This window comes from Littorina saxatilis, linkage group LG4 (assembly GCF_037325665.1).
Source record: "Littorina saxatilis isolate snail1 linkage group LG4, US_GU_Lsax_2.0, whole genome shotgun sequence".
Classification (NCBI taxonomy): Eukaryota; Metazoa; Mollusca; class Gastropoda; order Littorinimorpha; family Littorinidae; genus Littorina; species Littorina saxatilis.
This window is the reverse complement of record NC_090248.1, coordinates 42,581,347-42,601,968: the sequence shown is the minus strand read 5'-3', so window position 1 is coordinate 42,601,968 and position 20,622 is coordinate 42,581,347. Positions and strand designations below refer to the sequence as shown.

Below are 20,622 nucleotides of genomic sequence, written 5' to 3'. Positions count from 1 at the left end.
GAAACCTCCAGTCGAGCTTGGACGGATTGACTGTGCGGAGTGACTCCCCTTGAATTGACTCGAAGCCGCGGGACTCGACGGTTCGCACATTTTCAAAACAAATGTGGCATATTTTCGTGTTGTATCTTCATTCATCGGGGAGTCTGATACTAAATATGAACGGTAAGAATGCTCTGAACCCTACACGTATTATATCCCCATCGCTTTTTCGTTCACATTTGCCCAACATGTTAATTTGCTGAGCGGGGTTTATGTCGTCTGCTAGGGCAATCAAACCACTGCATGCAGTCTGCACTGACTGAGTCTGCACGCACGAGGCACGCTGGTAATAAGTCTTATAATGGTAAGAACGTTCTGAACCCTACACGTTTTCGATTACGATTGTTCTTGCCTTGAAATAATAATTCGGAAACTGAACTGATGCAGTCGTATTTCAGTGTAGTCAGTGCGGCTACGTATGACAGAGTCGATCGAGTCAGTCTTCCAAACTGGTCTAGCTGGTACGTTATCGGAATAACACTTGTGTTTTCTGCTAGCGGGTGGGAATTTTATATTAACTCATCATTTGGTAATGTGGATGATAAGCTACATGCCACTAACACGATGAGAAGAATCTATGCAAGTCGGCGAGAATTAGATGAAACCCAGCGGCTTCTATTTTTAGATCAGTGGCAGCCGCACTGTGGCACAGGCACATGCAATCTGTCAGAAAAAAAAACCACTTCTGCTTTAATTGAGAAGTAGGGAATTTATGGTCATTTGGTATTGTGGAGAATATAAGCTACATGTCAGTAATTAATTCTGAGGATGAGAGCACAGTCTTGCTTAGGTAAAGGGCGTAAGAATACGCTCTGTGGAAAAGTTAGCGCACTCCAAGAGTGCGCTAACAGTTTTAGCGCATCGCCATTAGCCAATCAACTGGTTCACATCAGTCATGTGACACCAGTACTTACTGACAATTATTATTATATCGAGCACGGAGGATTCCTCAAAGCACCAGACCAGGTAGTTGACTATGACTGCTACTCTTCCTACTACTGCTCCTGCAGCTACTCACCACACCAGGCGAGAGGACAAAGATGAGCGGCGTCTTGTTAGTGGAATCTTCCATCACGGATTGCATGTCCAGCACAGGGGGCTCGACGAAGCGCAGGCCAACGTTGTTGACGATGAAAGCGGTGGCGCAGAACGACACGCGGTCCGGACGCAAGGAACGCACGATCAGCATGCGTTGCAGCTCGTTACACGCGTTGTCCCACTCCCCTGGGGAAAAGAAAGAGACAGAATATGAAGGAACAGCACTTGTCAATCTAAAATGCGATGTTTCACTGAGCTAGTAAGAACCTGACAAAAACACAAAACAAAAACAAATAAACAAACTGCAAGAAACTGCGCTGACCAAACCGTATCGTTAAACAAAAACAACAGGTTTTCACATATCTTTTCATTTTTAAGCATATGTTAAAAAAAATGGGAATTGTGAACCAAGAAAGGGACTTACACAAAGATGGTTTATGACTCTAATAAAGGATCATGTTATGTTGTTGGTTCTGCTTTTTTTCCTGCTGTTGATGATGTGATTTCTTCTTCTTCTGCGTCCCTCATATTTTACTCTGAGAGTCATTTTATGATGATCGAGTGTTTCGAGTGTTTCACGTGTTTTTACCCTGGCACTTTGGCAGCATGAGGCCGTCTTCCAGGGTATGTATGCCACTCGTATCATGACAACGTATCTGTGTGTTCCAAAGTCTCTAGACTTTCGCTTGAAACTTGGGATAAATAATCTTGCAATCCCCATCAAATTTACCCGGCAAACTGGTGGTCTCCGGGGTGGACGAGGTGTACCAGATGTACCAGTCCCTGGGGTACTGCTCGAAGGACGTGATGATGCCGTGGAAATTGGTCAGCTTGTCCAGCTCCGTGATGTTGTCCCACGACCCATCCACCAGCCACTTGGTACACGGGTTGTCCATCTGGTTGTCTCGGTCCACAACCTATAGCGACAAACACACCATGGGTGTGCTTACTTTACAGCAGAAATATAGTATGGCGTCGGTATAGTATGGGGGCCCGGTATCTCAGTTGGTAGAGAAATGGACATGTCATCCGGGTCGCGGGTTCGTATTCAGGCCGGGACGGACACGTGTCAACTTTATGTGCAGACCCAGAGACCGAAGCCATGTCCCACCCCCGTGTCATCACAATGGCACGTAAAAGACCTTGGTCATTCTGCCATAAGTGCAGGTGGCTGAATACACCTAAACACGCAGACACCTGGGTAGCGCGACTCCGTTGCTGCTAGCTTTCCACTGGGAGGAAGCGACCCGAATTTCCCAGCGATGGGACAATAAGTAATGAAAATGAAAAAAAAAAAGAAAAAAGAAAATAAAGACGGCAAAACGCCGGAACTTCTATCATATCGCCAAAAACCTGACCGTCATTTGGGCAGATTTGCCGAACTTTATTCAAAGTGTGATGCCTTGAACGTCCAAACAATGCCAAGAGTTGTATGTCTCTTTCGGCACATTTTTCGAAGACAATCAATCCTTGTGAAATGTTATCATGGATCTATAACAACATAGATGGCAAGTTGCTATCAAAGAGGCCACCTGACAAACACGGTTAAAAGTATCAGCCATCGTGCTGTTTTGATCCACCCTTTTTACGGCAGAGCCCAGCAGTAGAACGTGAGCAGCAAACGGAGTGAAGCATTGGATGATCTACCCATAGGTACTAATCCCCGGATAAACAGTTCCAATCGCCTGTCCTAGTTTAATGAACGATGAGATAAACAGCAACATTAATGCAACGTATCCGGACCAGCAACCTAAAACTGTGGCGCATTTAAATTCAAACTGTTCCAAACACAACATATACAAAAATATTTAGGAATACTATGACCGTACTATTGATTATTTCACAATTGTTTTCTCTTGTAACATCATGTTCAACAGTTTAGGGAAAACGATTGCATTGAACGCACCACTCCGCCACGCAAGAAGAAGTTGTACTCGTCCACGTTGAGTTTCCCAGCATGCTCCAGGATCTTGGCGCACATTTGGAACGAGAAGAGCAGCTTGTGTTTCTCAAACAGGCCGCGACAGGTGTATCTGAAACAAATCTCAAAGTCTTAGCTATCAGGTGATTACTCAGCACGGCATGCCAATAATAGAGCCTACATGTCAATATTATCGCAATAGATCAGATATGTATCATATATAATATGAATAATGTCACACTTTCTTAACAGGAAATCAAGGTACCTTTGAATGAAACAACGACTATAATACCGAAAAGGAAGGACATTTACTAATAAGCAGTGAATAGCTGTGAGTGCCTTCTCTACTTGTGCACATCTCCAGAGACGCGATGTGGTGACTCATTTGTCTGTCATAAAGACAGACTTAAATGCGCCTAGATAGACATCTATACATCAAGCCACCCAATAAGCCAACCAGTCTGACAAACATAAAGACTAACAGACAGACAGGTTGCATATCTCTGCCATCCCCACGCCGACATCTTACATTTCAAACAGGCACACTAAAAAAAACAATACCATGATAATTTATTATTTTAGTTTCAGAACCGCATGTTGTGCCTGATGACAAGACAATTCAACACAATAAAGATATTTACAAGACCAACACAAATATTTTGATAAATATCACAAACAAAGCATGGAGTGTGACTGTGTCATTGGAAATAAACGAATTCCAAAAATAACTCCGTCGGCTTTGTAAGTGTTGTGGGAGAGTGACCTTTTCTTGCAAAACATTGGAGGGGCCAATCACTAGCGATAAGAGGTTCGGAAATATGTGCTCCCGCCCACGTATTTCCCACACACCCCTCGCTAGTGATTGGCATACACATATTGTACAACCCATACAATCCCAACGGAGTTATTTCCAACAATCGTCTATTATTGGGGCGGGGAAATACAACTTTTCGCAGATTCTCCTCTGTGTCCGAATGTGCACGCATGCAAACGATAAAGAACGCAAGTTCACGCGAAAGTCTCCAGGCTTGCAAAAATGAATACATGCATGCAGAACAAAAATGGGTAGCGCTAAATACTGAAAGCAGCCCGAATATCCATGAGGGTAACCTCACAGGACTATATAAATCGTATCCGTATCCTTATCCTTATTAAAGATGTAGGTGTTGACGAACCTGTACACAGAGTATGTGTGGTAGTCGTTGAGGTTGGTGATGCGTTCCTCCAGCTTGTGGGAGCGCTGACTCCTGTCGATGGACATGATGAACTGCTCGATGTAGGCGTCCAGCGAGAACTGATACATGGGGTCGATGCGACCCATGTCGTTCAGCACGAAGAACAGGATGGACGCTCGCTGGGCGCACGGCCGATAGCCCTTAGAAATTAGACAAAATCGGTCAGTGAATCAAAGGTACTCGTATCAAAAGAGCGCTGGTATTGGGAGGCGTTGTTATCAAATCAAGCTGGTGTTACTGGTGTTAATTATTTTGTTTTTGTTCTTTGTTCACTGGCATGTAAAAATGGTACATGAGGCTCTGGTATTTTTCACAAACATGTTAACTACAGAGATTAACTGATACGCTGCCTTTGTGAAGCACGAAACACACAGACACACAGACAAATGAACACTTTGAATAAAGCCAAACAGAATCACACAAAAATGAACAGTTTGAAACACACACACACACACACACACACACACACACACACACACACACACACACACACACACACACACACACACACACACACACACACACACTTTACCTCTCTGGCAGCATCAATCTTGGCCTCAGTCTGCTCAGAGTTCTGCAGTTGTTCAGTCACTTCCTGTGACGTTCTCTTGGATGTTTGCAGCGTGCTCACCAGTTGTTCATCATCCAGAAGGGAACCTTTCGTCTCGTTCAGCAGTCTGGAATACCATAAAGTAACATTTACTGAATCGATTTTGCAGGATTACCTACGTGCATAGTGACACACATTTCGCGCAGGTTAAGTATATGCTGTGGAGTAGGATGTATCCTTGACATCAATAGAAGTTTATTATCGTAGATCCAGCCGTTAACCCGTTTCGGACTTTAGACGTAACCTTTCTTTGCTTTGAGGGTCTTTGAAAACTGAAACAAGAACATGCCATCCCAAAGCTCTAGGCTCCACCATATCCTCTCCAACCTACACACATGTGAAGACACCAGCCCACGATGTTAGATTATCGCGGATTACTACACCGCGCGTGAGTGTGTTTGTTTGCTCGTTTGCGAGAACTAACTATGATACAAAAGATAGTTCACCTCAGGATTTCGTCTTCACACTCGTGCAGTGTCTTCTTGCCGGCAGCGATGCTCCTCACCAGGGTGTCCTTCTGTTCCTCCAGCTCTGGCCTCTCCTTGCGCACCACGATACCCAGCAGCTGTGCTTCAAGTCCTGTTATCATAAACTTGCTCTTAGTTATCATAAATGATTAATGTGTCGTTAAATACGGAGGTATAAAACATGTTTTATTGCAACGTGTTACTTTTAGTGAAGCGGGCTAAAGAGTTGAACGGTAAATCCTGAACCCCTAAGAATTGTTTTAATTTCATTGTTCTTAACACTGCACAATCAGGCTGTGGCTGATAGTTTTGGGATATGTTGTAAGTTGCTTCATATGTAAACATTAAGCAGTTGAAGTTTAACAGACAAGTCGAAAACCTCTCTTGTAGATGTTTGGTACAAGTGTGAATTAGCAAAGCATCTAAGATACATATTCACACCAATTTATGTTTCAACACCAGCCATTAAGGTAAGGGCCCCAAAGGGTTTAAAATCGTGATCGTGATTGGCGTTTTTTGACCTTTCTGTGACCGTGATTGCCGAAATTTCCATTTCTGTGATCGTGATGGGACTTTGCCCGTGATCCGTGATGACAAACAAATCAAGTCTCGTGATCGTGATCGTCATTTGTTTTCGTGATCGTGATGGGCATTATTGCAAAGCATTTTATTTTCAATGTACATTTTTCACAGCTTTATCACTCTATGATCCTCTATTCGTCAAGGTGTTTGTGATCGTGAAAACAAAAATCGAGGTAACTGTGATCGTGAAAGCTCAAATTTCCCTTCCCGTGATCGTGATGATACCCCCCCTTTGGGTCCCTCTAAGGTGGCTTAATTAATTCACTTCAACTTAATGTGATGTCATCTAAGTTGTAATTGTTTTTCTACAACTTTCTTCATAGGCTCTCTATCTTTCTCCGCGATAAAAACCACACAACAACAAAAAACATTAGTTGTCACTGATGTTAATAAAAGAACAGGAGTTTGCATTAATAAGCTGCGTATTCTCACAGACCTTGCTCTTTGACAGCAAAATTGACGATGGTGCTCTTGGTGGAGATTTCCGGCGTGTAGTGCGGATTGGACAGTTTGGTGGTGATGTAGAACCTGAAGTCTGGGTTGTACTCGATCTCCTTGTCGCCAAGACGCATGATGTAGACACCACCTGAACAACATAGATTGTGAAGTAGATGTATGACGATGACAAGACATGACTGGAATATAAATTATACAACGTTAAAATCATACATTTGAAAATGAAGTCATGGACTTGGCATTTTCACTCACGGTACTTGAAGCAAAATAATGTCAGGACCACACACGGTCTTTACAAAACTCCTCATAACGTACGCACGCACGCGTTCACGCACGTGCGTACACGCACACACACACACAAACACACACACGCACGCACACGCACACACAAACAAACAAACACATGTACACACACACACACACACACACACACACACACACACACACACACACACACAAACCATAAACACATACTCCCTCCCCCTACCCCATCCCAACTAACACATACATACATGACTGTTCTTACCAATTCTCATGAGCGACTTGTTCAACACAGGGTCAAGAGAGGGGTCGAGTTTCTCCTGCACATTCTGCAGTAGTACAGGCAAGCCGAACTGTACGGCTGTCTCCATGGTGCGCATGTAGTCCGCCTGCTGCAAGTCGATCACCTGGAGGTCCTGTGAATGAGATAAAAGCGGGGTGTTGATTTATTCACATCATTTTTTCCTCCAGTAAATCTCCACGAATCCTTCCTTCTTCCAAATCCAAAAACAAACAGACTGCCAACGTTCGACAATTCAGAATAAACAAGCAAGCAAGGTATGTTAATATAGGAACGTTAATTGTGACAATTAAACGTTCCTCTAACATACCTTGCTTATTTCTTCCTTCTTTGATTAATACTCTGGCACATTTCGGCAATAATTCGATACCAAGCATGAACAGTAATAAGAGCCACACAAAGAGCAAAAGAGTAAATATTTTGCATACGTTTAAATATCATGTTTTCTATTTTTTCCTGTGATTCATGTGTACCCCCATTGAAAGGGGCTGTAGGCCCATATTCATTTAAACTGTGTCAGTGTCAAAAAAAAAAAGAACAGTAATAAGAGCCACACAAAGAGCAAAAGAGTAAAAAGGCGAAGAAGAATACGAACAAACGAAAGAGAAGGGAAGGGCTGGAAAAAAGAAAGAAAAAAGGACGAAGAAGACCATTGATAAGCATTCCATTTCTAATATAAATGTCTCACTCTTCATTAAAAATAAGGTATTTTTATATCTGTAAGGCTATTACATCTGATTCAGACCGTCGCGATATAACCTTGAACGGTTGAAAACGACGTTAAACACCAAATAAAGAAAGAAAGATCTGATTCAGTTTAATCCTCAAAATGCTTAACAGAACTTTGCAATTTGCTCAAGTGCAAAAAAGTCGACCAACCTTAGCTTCCATGTTCTTGACCCACTTGATGGCCTGGCCCTGAGGGTCCACCATGAGGGGCCACCTCGCCCCCCGCGTGACGATGATGCCGTTCTCCGTGGAGAAGCTGTCACTGGGCAGTCCCTGCAGGTTCCAGTCCCGCACTGTCGTTGGGTTGACCATGAAGTCACAGAAACTGAAGTTCGGTGAGCACGGTACGCACAGCTTGAACACCTGATAAGAAACGTTTTCATTAAATATCTGTCGAGGGGGAGAGTGTCTTTTGCCTCAGAATTACAGAGAGCTTATATTTACCCTGTATTTCACAATAAAATCTCAGCCTTAACGTATAAAGTAAATGCGAAGCTTTTACTTTTTAAAAATGGTTAAAGTTTCCTCCTAAATAAGATAGTAGACATAGATTTTCACAACTTTAGCGCTGTTCATTAACCCTCCACCATCTATCAAGAAAACAAGGCAAGTTAAAGCGCAAGTAAAACAGTTGTATAGCTTTAGGTTCAAACGCTCTAGCTTGCATCTCGTTTTATCGTTTCGTCGTATTCATTAATAGTAACAGAAAAGAAATGAACATTCATAAAAGTCGACGCCTGCACCGACAAACTTCTTCACAATGAGTGTATATATGCTAAAATCTGTAAACACAAAAAGGCAGCTTTCTGGCTCGTGTTACCTTAGCCAGCCAGACTTCCTGCACGATCTCGTCACGGTAGTTGGACAGGAATGGCCCCAGGTAGGACAGGAAGGCGGCAGCGATCAGACAGTCACCTGGCAGGTAGCCCATCTTCTCCTCCAGCTCCTGTTCGGGTAAAACAATGTATGTAGAGTGTTAGTTTCGGGGATTTCTTGTAATTTCCTGACTCATTGTCTCCCAGGTACGGATATATTCGTACCCACTCATATTGCTCTATCTGACCAGGTACGGATATATCGCTCAGACTGTTAGCTTCAGTCGCGTCCTGCAACGTCCATCTAACGCCTGCATTCCAGCGTGTTGATAAACAGTTACTACACAGTTACTACAATTCTGAGTGACCTGCTGCAGCACAGCTGGTCTCGGCTAAAAATAACCTTGGTCAACATAGGTGGGGTAGAAAGTGTTAAATTCGGAACTACAAAACAAAACAAAACTGCACAGCTGCAGTCACAGTTCTCCAAAGAATTATGTGCAGAATATAAGGTGTATATATGTCCGCTTAAAAAACAATTCTCACCTTGACTGTATCCTGCCAGCGCTGTTTCTCTCCAGCCAGACCGGACACCAGCTGGGAGGCACGCTCCAACATCTTCTCGGTGTACTCTGCCTTGCGTTTGAGTTCCTCTTTCTGGGCCAGCTTCTCGTCATACTGCTGCTTCAGTTCCGCCATTTTGGCTTCCACCTAGACATGCCAAAGGTTTGTTTTGCTGGGGAAAGCTATGTGTCAGGTTTGATATTTTGATACAAATGTTTGTTTTGCTAACACACGCTGTGTTTATCACACAATATGATCAGAAACAATTAAGGAATGGGCACGTTCTGAACGACGCAGGTAAGAAAGAAAACTACATTGATTTGTAGTCAGATTCAGCCGAAATCTACTTATCTTTTACCCAATGGCTGCGTAGTCATGTATTTGAATAATTACGGTTTAAACCAAATCAACTTATCCTGTCACCCCTCACTCAAGCTCACCTTCGCCTCTATATGTTGGTTTATACTCGGGCGGGCTGGCGTTAATCTGGTCAAAGATAGTTAGCCCTCCCCCCCGCTGAGCTAGCCTGGCCTTTGTCTTGTCTAAAGTAGTTTGCCTTTCACCCTGCTCAACTAGTCCGGCCTTAGTCTTGTCTAAGAAAGTCTGCCTGTCATCCCTACTCATCCAGTCTGGCAGCTAACGTACCTCAGCCAGCCTAGCCTTGGCCTGTGCCAGTGCGTCCTGCTTGTCTTTGAGGGCGCTCATGGCGCCGTTGAGTCTCTGTCGCTTGGGTTCCACCACTCTGTAGATCCTCCCATAGGCCTCCATGGCTCTCACCCACATGCAGAGCGAACGTGCGGCTGTGGACACACGACCGATGATCTCGGGGTGAAAGTCGGACTGGGTGCAGTACTGACCGATCTTCTTCAGCACGCGGTCACTGATGTTGTCCCTGTCAAAGTTAATCAGCTGCTTCAGGAAGTTCTGGTCACCTGTGAGGGGAAAAAACAGAACTCTCTATTTCAAATATTGTTTTTATTTCATCAGCTTATGATGCAGAGAAAACAGTGTCTCGTACTGCGGACCGCATTTAGCCAATGATTTGATAACATTAAAAAAAAACTAAGGGAAATCTCTCACTCCTTTTCTCTCTCTATCAGCACCCCCCCCCCCCCCCCCCCCCCGCCTTCCTTCTTCACGACAGTTGTTACTCACCGAGCTGCTTCTTGGCTTCAGGCCACGTGGGTTCATTGCCACGCAGGATCATGACAGCCTCCATCACCTTCTCTACCAGCAAGGGGGGACGTCCGTACGACTTGATCTCTGTCATGTCTTTCTTGTTCAGCGACTCCAAAGCCTGTCAAACAAAGTGTATACATTTGGCTGTGGGAGGAAGCTATCATACCTGATAAGAGTATTGGTTTGTCTGTATTGATGTAAAGTAGAATGATATGACCATCGTCTCGCCCCTTCCCCTTTGACTGCGTCTCTACTACCTCTTCTCTCTGTGTATATAGTTATACTGCTTTTTTCATTTGTACATTAAAGTGTTCTATCTTGTTATTTGTATCAAGTTGTATCAGTTATTGTAATATCGCCTCTCCTTTGTCGTTATGTTATTGTATTTTAATTGTACATTATGTTGTGGAGGGAAAAAAAGTGTATTGGATTGTCCAGAAAAGCATCACTCTGTCCATTTCTTGCCACTCCGTCTTTTCTCATGATTCAGTGCACATGGTGCTTTGGGACATCAGCTCTTACGTGATAGAATGTGTCTGGTTGGTGGCGCAGGTTTATTAATATGTGCAGTGTGTGTATTGTAAGCTATTTTCTTTATTAGAGTCTTGATTTTGTGTGCACATTTTCTTAAAAAAACAAAAACGCGTTTATTTTGAGTCGAGTCGCTGTTATCGTTTTCGATACTAAAACTACTGTGGTTGCGTGTTGAATTAACTTTTACTGCATCCTCCATCCAACCAATCCCCCCCCCCCCCCCGCCCACCTCTTCAAACCTCCCATCCGTTTTTCCCCTGTCGTTTGGTTGTCGTGTAACTTTGCCTTTCCGTCGCGATATAACCTTGAACGGTTGAAAACGACGTTAAACACCAAATAAATAAATAAATAAATAAATAAAACTTTGCCTTTACACGTAACTTCAAACAAATTCTTAAAGAGTATTGTTGTATCTAAAATCTGCTTCACGATCAAGACTTTCTATACCTTGAAGACTCTACTAAGTGACTGACCTGCATAGCTTCCTGCAAGGCTGGCAAGGCTTCGTCGAGGTCAGCCTGGGCAAGGTCCGCCATGTGTTGACACTTGGTCTCCTCTTCTGCGATCCTCTCGCTCTTCAGCGCCACAGACTGCAACAACAAACATTCATTAAGGGTTCCGTACATTATCTGAGATTCTCCTACAGGTCTAAGTAACAGACTGCAACAACAAACACTCATTTATGCTTCCGAGAATTGTCTGCGATTCTCCTACAGGTAAGTTACAGACTGCAACAACAAACACTCATTTATGCTTCCGAGAATTGTCTGCGATTCTCCTACAGGTAAGTTACAGACTGCAACAACAAACACTCATTTATGCTTCCGAGAATTGTCTGCGATTCTCCTACAGGTAAGTTACAGACTGCAACACAAAACATAAACGCATACAGGAATGCTAGACTAAATGTATGTACCAAACGAACTTCCCTGACTAAGTCATTTCCGAGTCAGTAATGTCATGTTGGAATCTTTGAATAGCGTTTTTCGAAAGTCCAATTTGATGAAATTTAAGTCAAAATATAAAAAAGTTATTTCTTATTGTTTATGTTGTTTCTCTCTCTCTCTCTTTCTCTCTCTCTCTCTCTCTCTCTCTCTCTCTCTCTCTCTCTCTCTCTCTCTCTCTCTCTCTCTCTCTCTTCTTGTCTCTCTCTCTCTCTCTCTTTGTTGTTTATTTCAGTTTGTTTGTAAGTGGGGTTTTTTGCCGCGCACACTAACCTTTTGCTGTTCATCAGCCTCACGCTTCTGCTGCACGATGATGACGAGGTAGTCGTCGCACTGTTTCTGGAACTGGTTGACCTTGTTCTTGGCGTCCTCGAGTTCCACAGACATGGCCTCGACCTTCTCCCGCGTGTCGTCGATCTTGCTCAGCCCGTTGCGCAGCTTGTCCGCGCCGTCACCGAGCTCTTTCTTCTTCTCGTACAGCAGTCTGTGCGGAAGAAGAAAGTTGAAGTTATGATATGGCACTTCGCGTTATGAAACGGTATCTATAGGGGAATGTGGTAGGTTGTACCTGCTTATCTTATATAACTTACAGCTGGATATTCATATCTTGCTCAACACACGAGACCTTTTTTTCTTTTCTTTTCCTTTTTTTAATTAAAGTACGTTCCTTCTCCCTTAAAGGCACAGTAAGCCTCCCGTAAACCATCACAGATACTGTCAGGCTTTTACACACAGTACAAACACCCTTCCATTTGAACGCTCACCAAACGGGAACAGCCCAAGTGCCCTACGTAAAGAGCGAGCAATTTTTAAAGAATTAATTTTGCGCCGATTGCTCAGAGACAATCGGACCGTGGTGCGTTTTGGCGCTGGACCTAACTGTTAAAATCTAAATAATAAATTGACAGCTTGTTACACAAACATTATTAAATCATAAAAGAATTCTTTTTTTCATCAAGACAAGATCAGTACAATTCGAAGTTGTGAAAGTTTGAAAAAAGAAAACCCCGGAAGCAGGGTCACGCAAGGTCGTGGTTCTCGCAGCAGACGACGGTTTATGGGCAGTCAACAGTCAAAAGCCATCGCTGGAGTTCTTGTGAACCACAGCCGTTTGTTTCGTGCATAGTCAGAGGAACATAAAAACGTGCAATTGCAGATAAGCTCACAGCGAGTCGCATTCAAATTACTAACTGACGACTACATTGTGAAAAAGGGAAATTGGATCACACGGGTTCACGATGGCTCAGGGGTAAGATAAACCACGCAAAAATTCTTTGAAAATTGCTCGCTCTTTACGGAGGGCACCTAGGATGTTCTCAAGCGGTGAGTGTTTAAATGAAAGGGTGTTTGTACTGTGTGTAAAATCCTGACAGTATCTGTGATGGTTTACGGGAGGCTTTCTGTGCCTTTAAACAAGCATGTATAGCAGCATGCATATATTTCCATGATTTTACATGGTATAACAGCTTTCTTCCTTTTAGATATATGCCAACAATTTACAGACTGTCTGTTTGCTACACAGAGCAGGATTGTGTTTGTTTGTTAGCTGAATCCTTTTGCAAATTGACACTGGCGTCACTTGCAAAATTCATTCAGCGAACAAACTTAATGCTCTGCATTCTGCTCATAAAGCAGCTAGACTGTAGATTGTTGATATTTTTTACAAGGGGAAGGATGCTCTCATATCACACGGAAAAGCTATGTGGTACTCTATAAACTCGCTTACACATGAAGGAATGTGTCTTTACAGTACTTTAGGAAAATTTAACGGGCGGCATCATTGCTACAAAAATACTTTATGCTTCTCAAAGTTCGTAGTTTTCGTCCTTTCTTGTCGTTGGAAATTGCCGTATACGTAACACGGATACCAAAAACATTCTTTCCTCTCGTGGAGTGAAATAAAGACATTTTCAGAGAACGCGAGCGTTTTCTTCCAAAAGTAAAATAAAATGAATTGAACGTTTTTTTTTCTTCTCCTTCTTTTATCTTCCATGCGGGGACTTTTGGTATGATTGGATGCACGGATAGCCAAAGCAGAACTGAGGTTTGTGCAACGTATAGTTCTTACTCACTTCTTGTAACCTGACACAAGCTCGAGGTAGTTGGTTGGTGTGACGTAGTTGTGACGTCTCATCTCGTTGGCCATGCGGTGAGAGAAGTCGGACACTGACTTGTGCATGACGCTGAAGATTTTGGCCAGGGCTGGCTTGTGCTTGTCCTGTCAGAGAAACCCAATATGTGACCATCCACCACGGAATGAGTCGCATGTCACCTTTGCATGATTTTCATATTTTTACATTTTCCTAAAGCGTATTTTATGCTCTATCCAGTAGTCAAACCCGTTTTAGAAAAGAGCGAAAACTGTTTGAGTTATAAGCCTGTGACTAAGGTGACCCTCACACTGTTACCAAACACTCCCTGGACTTATATTAAGCCTAGCGCAGAACCGTGCGAGGTGACATGCGACTCATTTCGTGGTGGAGGGTCACATATCACCAAGTGAGAAGCACGTTACACGAAGAAGGCACTCAAGATTTACAGAGCAGTCTTTTGGTTTATTTGTTTTATTTTTTTATTAGCTGACCATGCACGTGCTTTCTCGATTTTCCACAAAGGTTTACTTTGACTGGACATGACTTTACCCTTCTTAACAGTAAGATCACACAGTAACGTATCCTCCTCCTACGTACGGTGGAGTCCAGCTATAACGAACCTGGGTATAACGAAATCCCTCTTTTAACAAACTGCCATTGATTTCCCGGCAGACAGCCTTCTATTTCTTACTTGTTACTTTCCGGCTACATCGAACCTTTTGAACTCATTTGCATAACGAACCCCTCTTTTAACAAACACGTTTTCATCGCCCCAGAGCCGTTTTGTCTCTAAAAGTCACAAGGCTACAATAATTTTCTCCAAAGACAAAAATACACAAAAATACACAAACACAAGTGCACATCGCGTGATGAGCGAACTCTGAACAGATCGAACCAAAACCGAAAGTTGTGGTGACGTCATGACATTTTGCGATGTACGTCAGCGAAGCTCGTGCACATGTGGTCCGTCTTGCTAAAAACAATGGCTGACGAACATGGTTTCGAAATCTGGAACTGTTTTGTTTGTTTTCTCCGATCCGTGACCGATTGACGCGATATAGAACCACGCGTTCATTTGAATCAATACTCTCCTCAGGCTGTGAAGTCTCCTAAATTGCTCAACTCTGTGGACAGTCCGGAGTGCAGTTATGTCCCGTGAATGAGCGAGTCAAAGTTTTATCGTGAAAACTGACGCTTTTCGTGCACCTCCCGCTGTTAGTTTGCTAGAGCTCTCTATGGATTATATTATGAAGCTGTTGAAAACATGCAGAGATTGTACTCTCCAAGGAAAGATCGATGGGACGATCATTTGAAGGTGAGTGGGAAAACTTGCCTTGAGGCCATTTAGGGTTGAAAACTCTACAACGAATCTATATATATATACGACTTGTGTCTGTTTGTCTGTGTGTTTGTGTATCTGTCTGTGTATTTGTGTGTTTGTGTATTTGTGTATTCGCCATGCACGGCCAAAGTTCTCGATGGATCTGCTTCAAATTTGGTGGGCATATTCAGGTAGACCCGGGACACGACACAACCTGGTCGATATTTCAACACGTGCTCTCAGCGCGCAGCGCGGAACCGATTTTGGTTCCACCTCAGCTATTTTGGTTCCACCTCAGCTTACTACTATTTTTAGAATGTCACTGCGCTGTCCACTGCGCTGAGCGTCTTCGGATATTCCCGGCGTTCTGTTACTGTTACTATTTTTAGAAGGTCAACGCAGTGTACAGAACGTAAATTGGACCCGTAAATTATCCTCACTGTAAAAGTGCAAAGGTCGAATCAATTTACAGCCACGCGAAAAATACACTGTCATCTATCTCTCTATACATACGGCTTCTCTGTGTTTTGTGTGTGTGTGTGTGTGTGTGTGTCTCTCTCTATATGAGCAACACCTGTGCATTGTTCAGTTCTGTTTGTGATGTGGTCTGGCGGCTTTTGTGTAATTTTATGCACTGGCCTTCCTTTGAGAAGCCATAACTTGCTCAGTCCTGTTTGAGTGGAGTTCGCCTCCAAAGGTGATTAACACGGTTACATTCGTCGACAAGGATGGGACTCGATATGGTCAGGAATGGCATTATGGCCACTGAATCATTTTCGTGCTGTTCCCATTCCACGAATCTGGGAGGGACCTAAGCTTGGCGGGTCCATTGTTCGGCTCTAAGTACTTCTTCCCGGCGAAGCCGGCTACCCGGCGAAGCGGGTATTCATTCTAGTTACTGATATAACGAACTAAAATGTATCTCCCTTGAGATTCGTTGTACCCGGACTCCACTGTATATCACAAGACATAAACGCAATGATTCTTTTGCAATGATTATTTCATAATATACAGACCTCGGAAGACTTTCTCTACTGCTTATAACGTCGCTTGTGAGACGAATATAATTTATGTGGTATTACAACGTGCACCATTTATTCGAACAATCGAGTTGCAGCAATCCAAATTTAGTTTACACTTGACACAATGGACACATTGAAAAGCTCTTCTCAAGACGTTTCAAACAGACGCTGGCCATCAACGAATGCACATGCTTGTGGTCACCACTGTTAGTAACAGTAGTATTCATTCTATTTTATTTTTCATAGTCATTACGTTTGTGTCCTAGCGCTGTGAAATTCGGGTCGCTTCCTCCCAATTGAAATAAACTAGGATCAACACAGATGTGTGCGTGTTCAGGTGTAACCAGCCTCCTGCCCTTAGTATTAGTACTGTCAGAATAACAGAAGTAATTAACATTTCACAGTGGTGACACGGGGATGGGACATGGATACCGTCTCAGATATGCACATAAAGTTGACCCGTGTTCTTCTCACCTCTTCTACGCTGCCGAGGGACATTTCGCTGAGGTATTTGTCAGCGACCTCCAGCAGAGCGTCCAAGGGCCACTCGCTGAACCAGTCGATCGTGGTGCAGTTGACCATGGCAGGGTACATGCGGATACGATTCCTGTATAGAAACGATGTTGGTTATGAATTGGTACACGAGAACACAAATTTAAAACAAAACAAAACAAGAAAAGTACATTTGTGGAACCTTTAGTTTTTGAAAAAAAACAACTAATACGTCTAAGTTCTAGTGCTGTCTTGTTTCCTTTCGTCAAAAGTTAACAGTTCCATTAACTGACCTTTTGTGGTTTCTCAATGCTTGATTTTGAAATGTTAGCGGTCTACCTGTTACAGATGTTTTACAAGATAATGGAAATGATAGAATAGAAGAAAAAAAGTATGATGCCAATAGATTTTCTTTGAGCAAGAGAAGAAAAGCGTATTACATGAAGGCAGTATAAAATACATATGGGTTCCTGTCTCATCTGTAGAAACAACCGTCTGAATTTTTTTTTAACCTGAAATCCATACACAAACATCGTGCTTACCTGAAGCACCCTTCATCGGCAAAAGATTATTTTACCTGAAGTCCTCGCCCACCGGACTCATGCAGAGCACCACGTGCAAGTTGGCTCGCACACGGTCAATGAGGAAGGTGAAGACAGACTGGGCAGTGTCGTCGATACCTGCCTTCTTCACGTCGTCGGACAGGGCGGTGCGGACCTGCGGAGAGAAGGAACGTTTGTCAATACCCGCTCTCTGTTTTCATTCAGCGTTTTGTAATACACGTGATGTGTTTAAGTCGCAAGGTGTTGTTGTTGTTGGTTTTTATTATTTAATTAAAAAAAAAAATTGATTGTCTGTTGGTTGGTTTCTTCTTTTCTTGGACAACGCGCTCTATTCCCGACTGCGAACTTTCTTCTATCGAGCTTACCAACTGCTGTGGTGAACAACGTTTTGGAATGTTGACGAAACAAAATATAACGACAACCTAAGTAAGGCTGATGGGGTCTATGTCGACCAAAAGAGTGGGATTCCCTGTAGGTGGAGTTCCTGGAGGGGGATTCCCTGTATACAGGGAATACCACAGGATTTAGTTCCTGTAGCGTGTCGCTGATATCGCTGAAAGTCACGTGATGCTTGGCGACATCGGTAGAATTTGATGTTTTTCAATCTTTTTTTTATATTTCTTAGAAATTCGAGTATGGTTTGCAAGTTTTATTGAAAAACTCCACCCCTCCAGGAACTCCACCTACAGGAAATCCCACTCTTTTGGTCGACATAGGCCCCATCCGCCTAAGTACTAGAAATGTTAAATTCTAAAGCCATTAGTTTTCTAAAACTGTAATGCCACCGATAACAAATCGTATGCTTCAAACACGTAGACCACTATGTCAACTGAGAAAGGAAACAAAATTGAATCGATCTAGAACAGTCAAATACATTAAAGGGACTTGAAAAACCAACAACCAACCAACCAACAAACCAGCCTGCCAACCAACCAGCCAAGTACTCACCTCTTCAAACTCGTCAGGCTTGTAGAGACTGGGGACCTCTCCACTGCTGAGGATGTTGTTGATGTCCTCCAGGAAGCCCTCCTCCACCACCTGAATGTCGTTGAACAGGAACACGCTGGGTTTGTTCTCCACGCCGCATTGGAAGTACAGCTTCTTCAAGTCTGTAAACGTTCGTAAGAAGACATCAGTGAAAGGATTTCCCCGTTTTGTGTTGAGCAAATCAGACAGTAGATAATGCCTTGGTTTAATAGAATTGGGTCAATGTCCACATGCTAATTGGACAACTAAACATTACCAGATGTAGAATTTGATTATGTAGTTTGTTTTTGAAATCGTTTACCATGAATTATTCTTGTCTAGTCTTATAGCTAACTTCTTTTTGCCCCTTCGAAATTCATCACTTTATAAAAAAAAAAAAGGTGGATCACGATTAACAAAAAATGGTGGATCGCGACTAATTCATAACAAATCCAAAAACAGAAACATGTAGACTGCTAACGTTATATAATAAAAAAATTAATAAAAAAATATAAATAAAACCGTCGTTGCTATAATGTGTAAGTCTTGAGAACACAAACAAAAACCAGACCGAAAAAAAAAAAAAATTAAAATAAAAAAAAGGTACTCAAACAATCTCACCGTCTCTGAACTCTTGCTTCCGATAGTGTTTGGACACCTCGATCTGAAAGGTGGTGTATTCACAGATGTGTGCAGCCAGGCGTGTCAAACTCTGTCGCCCGCTGCCCCCGATTCCAACCAACAGCATATTGCCTCGGGGCTGACGGATCACACGCACAATTTTGGACACTGGAAGAAAACACAAATACACGCACTGTAATTTAAATCATCTTATGGTCTCTCTCGCAATTAATATAAAACTGTAGGGGATCTACCGAAACAAGTATTTGAACTTGTGTTCTTTGGGGACGACGCCAGAAATAGTACAAAAATGTACTTTGGTCTTGTTCATCATCAGGTTACTGGTTTAAAATGTGCAGTATTTTTAATGCGCTAGAAGTCCAACTATTTCCAATAGCATCATGTTAGAGCAAAGACCAGTTAACAATATTTGAGAAGAGACAGCGAAAGTACCCGCAATTCTTTATGATATATAGTCCACTTGAGACAACAATTCGCCTTACTATCTCAGATCTGCCCAGGCTATCACTAGGCATAATTGTCACATTCTCCAAAACAACACACTGACTGCTTGTTGTGACGAGTTGGAATTATTTGATGAATTCATTTCCGAAAAGGCACCAGTGTCTATTTATGAAATGATCTCTAAAAACAATACCAATTTGCATGAATGTAGAATAAACAACAAAAAAATAGATAAGAATTAAAAAAAGACCTATGAAGGAGGATGCTCCCTGCCCGCAGAAAAAAAATGAGGGCAAAAAAGAAAGGGTTGAAGCAGCCTACATCCAACTGAGGTTGAAAAATGTTTTTTTACAAATTAAAAAAAATTAAAATTTGCAAAGAGAGCATTTACAATTTGTATGTGGACTAGGTGGGGGGACGGTCTTATACACATTAAAAGCCTTAATTAGAAAAAAACACAGTAAACACCAAGTTCCAAAGACTTTCGGGCCACGCCCTTCTTCAGTGAAATGAATGTAAGCAAACAATGACCAATGACGTAAAATTCTTGATTAAAAAAAGAAAACATCGTCATGTAAAACGTCACAGCCAAACGTCATAAGTTTCGTTCTCTCTCTCTCTCTCTCTCTCTCTCTCTATCTCTCTCTCTCTATCTCTCTCTATTTCGTTATCTCTCTCTCTCTCTCTCTCTCTCTCTATCTCTCTCTCTCTCTCTCTCTATTTCGTTATCTCTCTCTCTCTCTCTCTATTTATCTCTCTCTATCCATCTCTCTCTATCTAACACACACATACACACACACACACACACACACACACACACAACATAACACACACACATACACACACACACACACACACACACACACACACTTGCAGGAAACAAACTGCATTTTCATCGATCCCTTAAGCACTTTCAAAAAAGGAAAGGTAGACATCACACACACACATTAAAAGCCTGTCCAGTTCTGACACAGTGAGGCGAACTGTTTTCACGAGGTAGAGTAGACCTTTAACCAATAACTATAATTATAAATAGACCAACCGTGCTCAATAGCGTCACGGAAAAGGACGAGATCGACAGAAACGACGCCCGGAGCGGTGTTGTACTCGTTGAGCATCATCTGCATGTGGTTCTTCAGGGCCGCGGCATCCACCAGGTCCTCGTACACATTGTCCATGCTGATGAAGTCACCTGAACAAAAAACATCGTAAAGGATACAGACCTCTGGATTTTGCAGAAAAACAAAATGATTCGTTGGATTTGTAATTACCGTGCGGATAAGTATTAAGCTTGGTGTTACTTACTTACAATGAATTAGTAGAAGTCTTTTTCTGGTTAAAAAAACCAGACACAATCTAAGCAACAAGACAGGTCTGCAGAGCGCAGATGTTGTACAATATTAC

General features: G+C 42.6%; 1 protein-coding gene across 2 annotated transcripts in view; it reads right to left on the bottom strand.

Moving 5' to 3' along the window:
• Positions 1-20,622, bottom strand: part of LOC138964781 (dynein axonemal heavy chain 2-like) — an 81,094-nt gene that overhangs the window by 18,255 nt on the left and 42,217 nt on the right. For both annotated transcript variants that reach the window (XM_070336824.1, XM_070336823.1), the window contains 21 exons: positions 20,261-20,410; positions 18,754-18,921; positions 18,115-18,275; positions 17,181-17,320; positions 16,586-16,718; positions 13,748-13,893; positions 11,949-12,159; positions 11,205-11,321; positions 10,174-10,315; positions 9,664-9,950; positions 9,001-9,165; positions 8,460-8,585; positions 7,790-8,002; positions 6,875-7,025; positions 6,329-6,478; positions 5,290-5,422; positions 4,766-4,910; positions 4,174-4,373; positions 2,984-3,110; positions 1,808-1,994; positions 1,058-1,263 (listed from right to left, as the gene is read on the bottom strand). In XM_070336824.1, the coding sequence (XP_070192925.1) occupies positions 1,058-1,263; positions 1,808-1,994; positions 2,984-3,110; positions 4,174-4,373; positions 4,766-4,910; positions 5,290-5,422; positions 6,329-6,478; positions 6,875-7,025; positions 7,790-8,002; positions 8,460-8,585; positions 9,001-9,165; positions 9,664-9,950; positions 10,174-10,315; positions 11,205-11,321; positions 11,949-12,159; positions 13,748-13,893; positions 16,586-16,718; positions 17,181-17,320; positions 18,115-18,275; positions 18,754-18,921; positions 20,261-20,410 (3,458 nt within the window). The remainder of the gene's footprint in view (positions 1-1,057; positions 1,264-1,807; positions 1,995-2,983; positions 3,111-4,173; positions 4,374-4,765; positions 4,911-5,289; positions 5,423-6,328; positions 6,479-6,874; positions 7,026-7,789; positions 8,003-8,459; positions 8,586-9,000; positions 9,166-9,663; positions 9,951-10,173; positions 10,316-11,204; positions 11,322-11,948; positions 12,160-13,747; positions 13,894-16,585; positions 16,719-17,180; positions 17,321-18,114; positions 18,276-18,753; positions 18,922-20,260; positions 20,411-20,622) is intronic.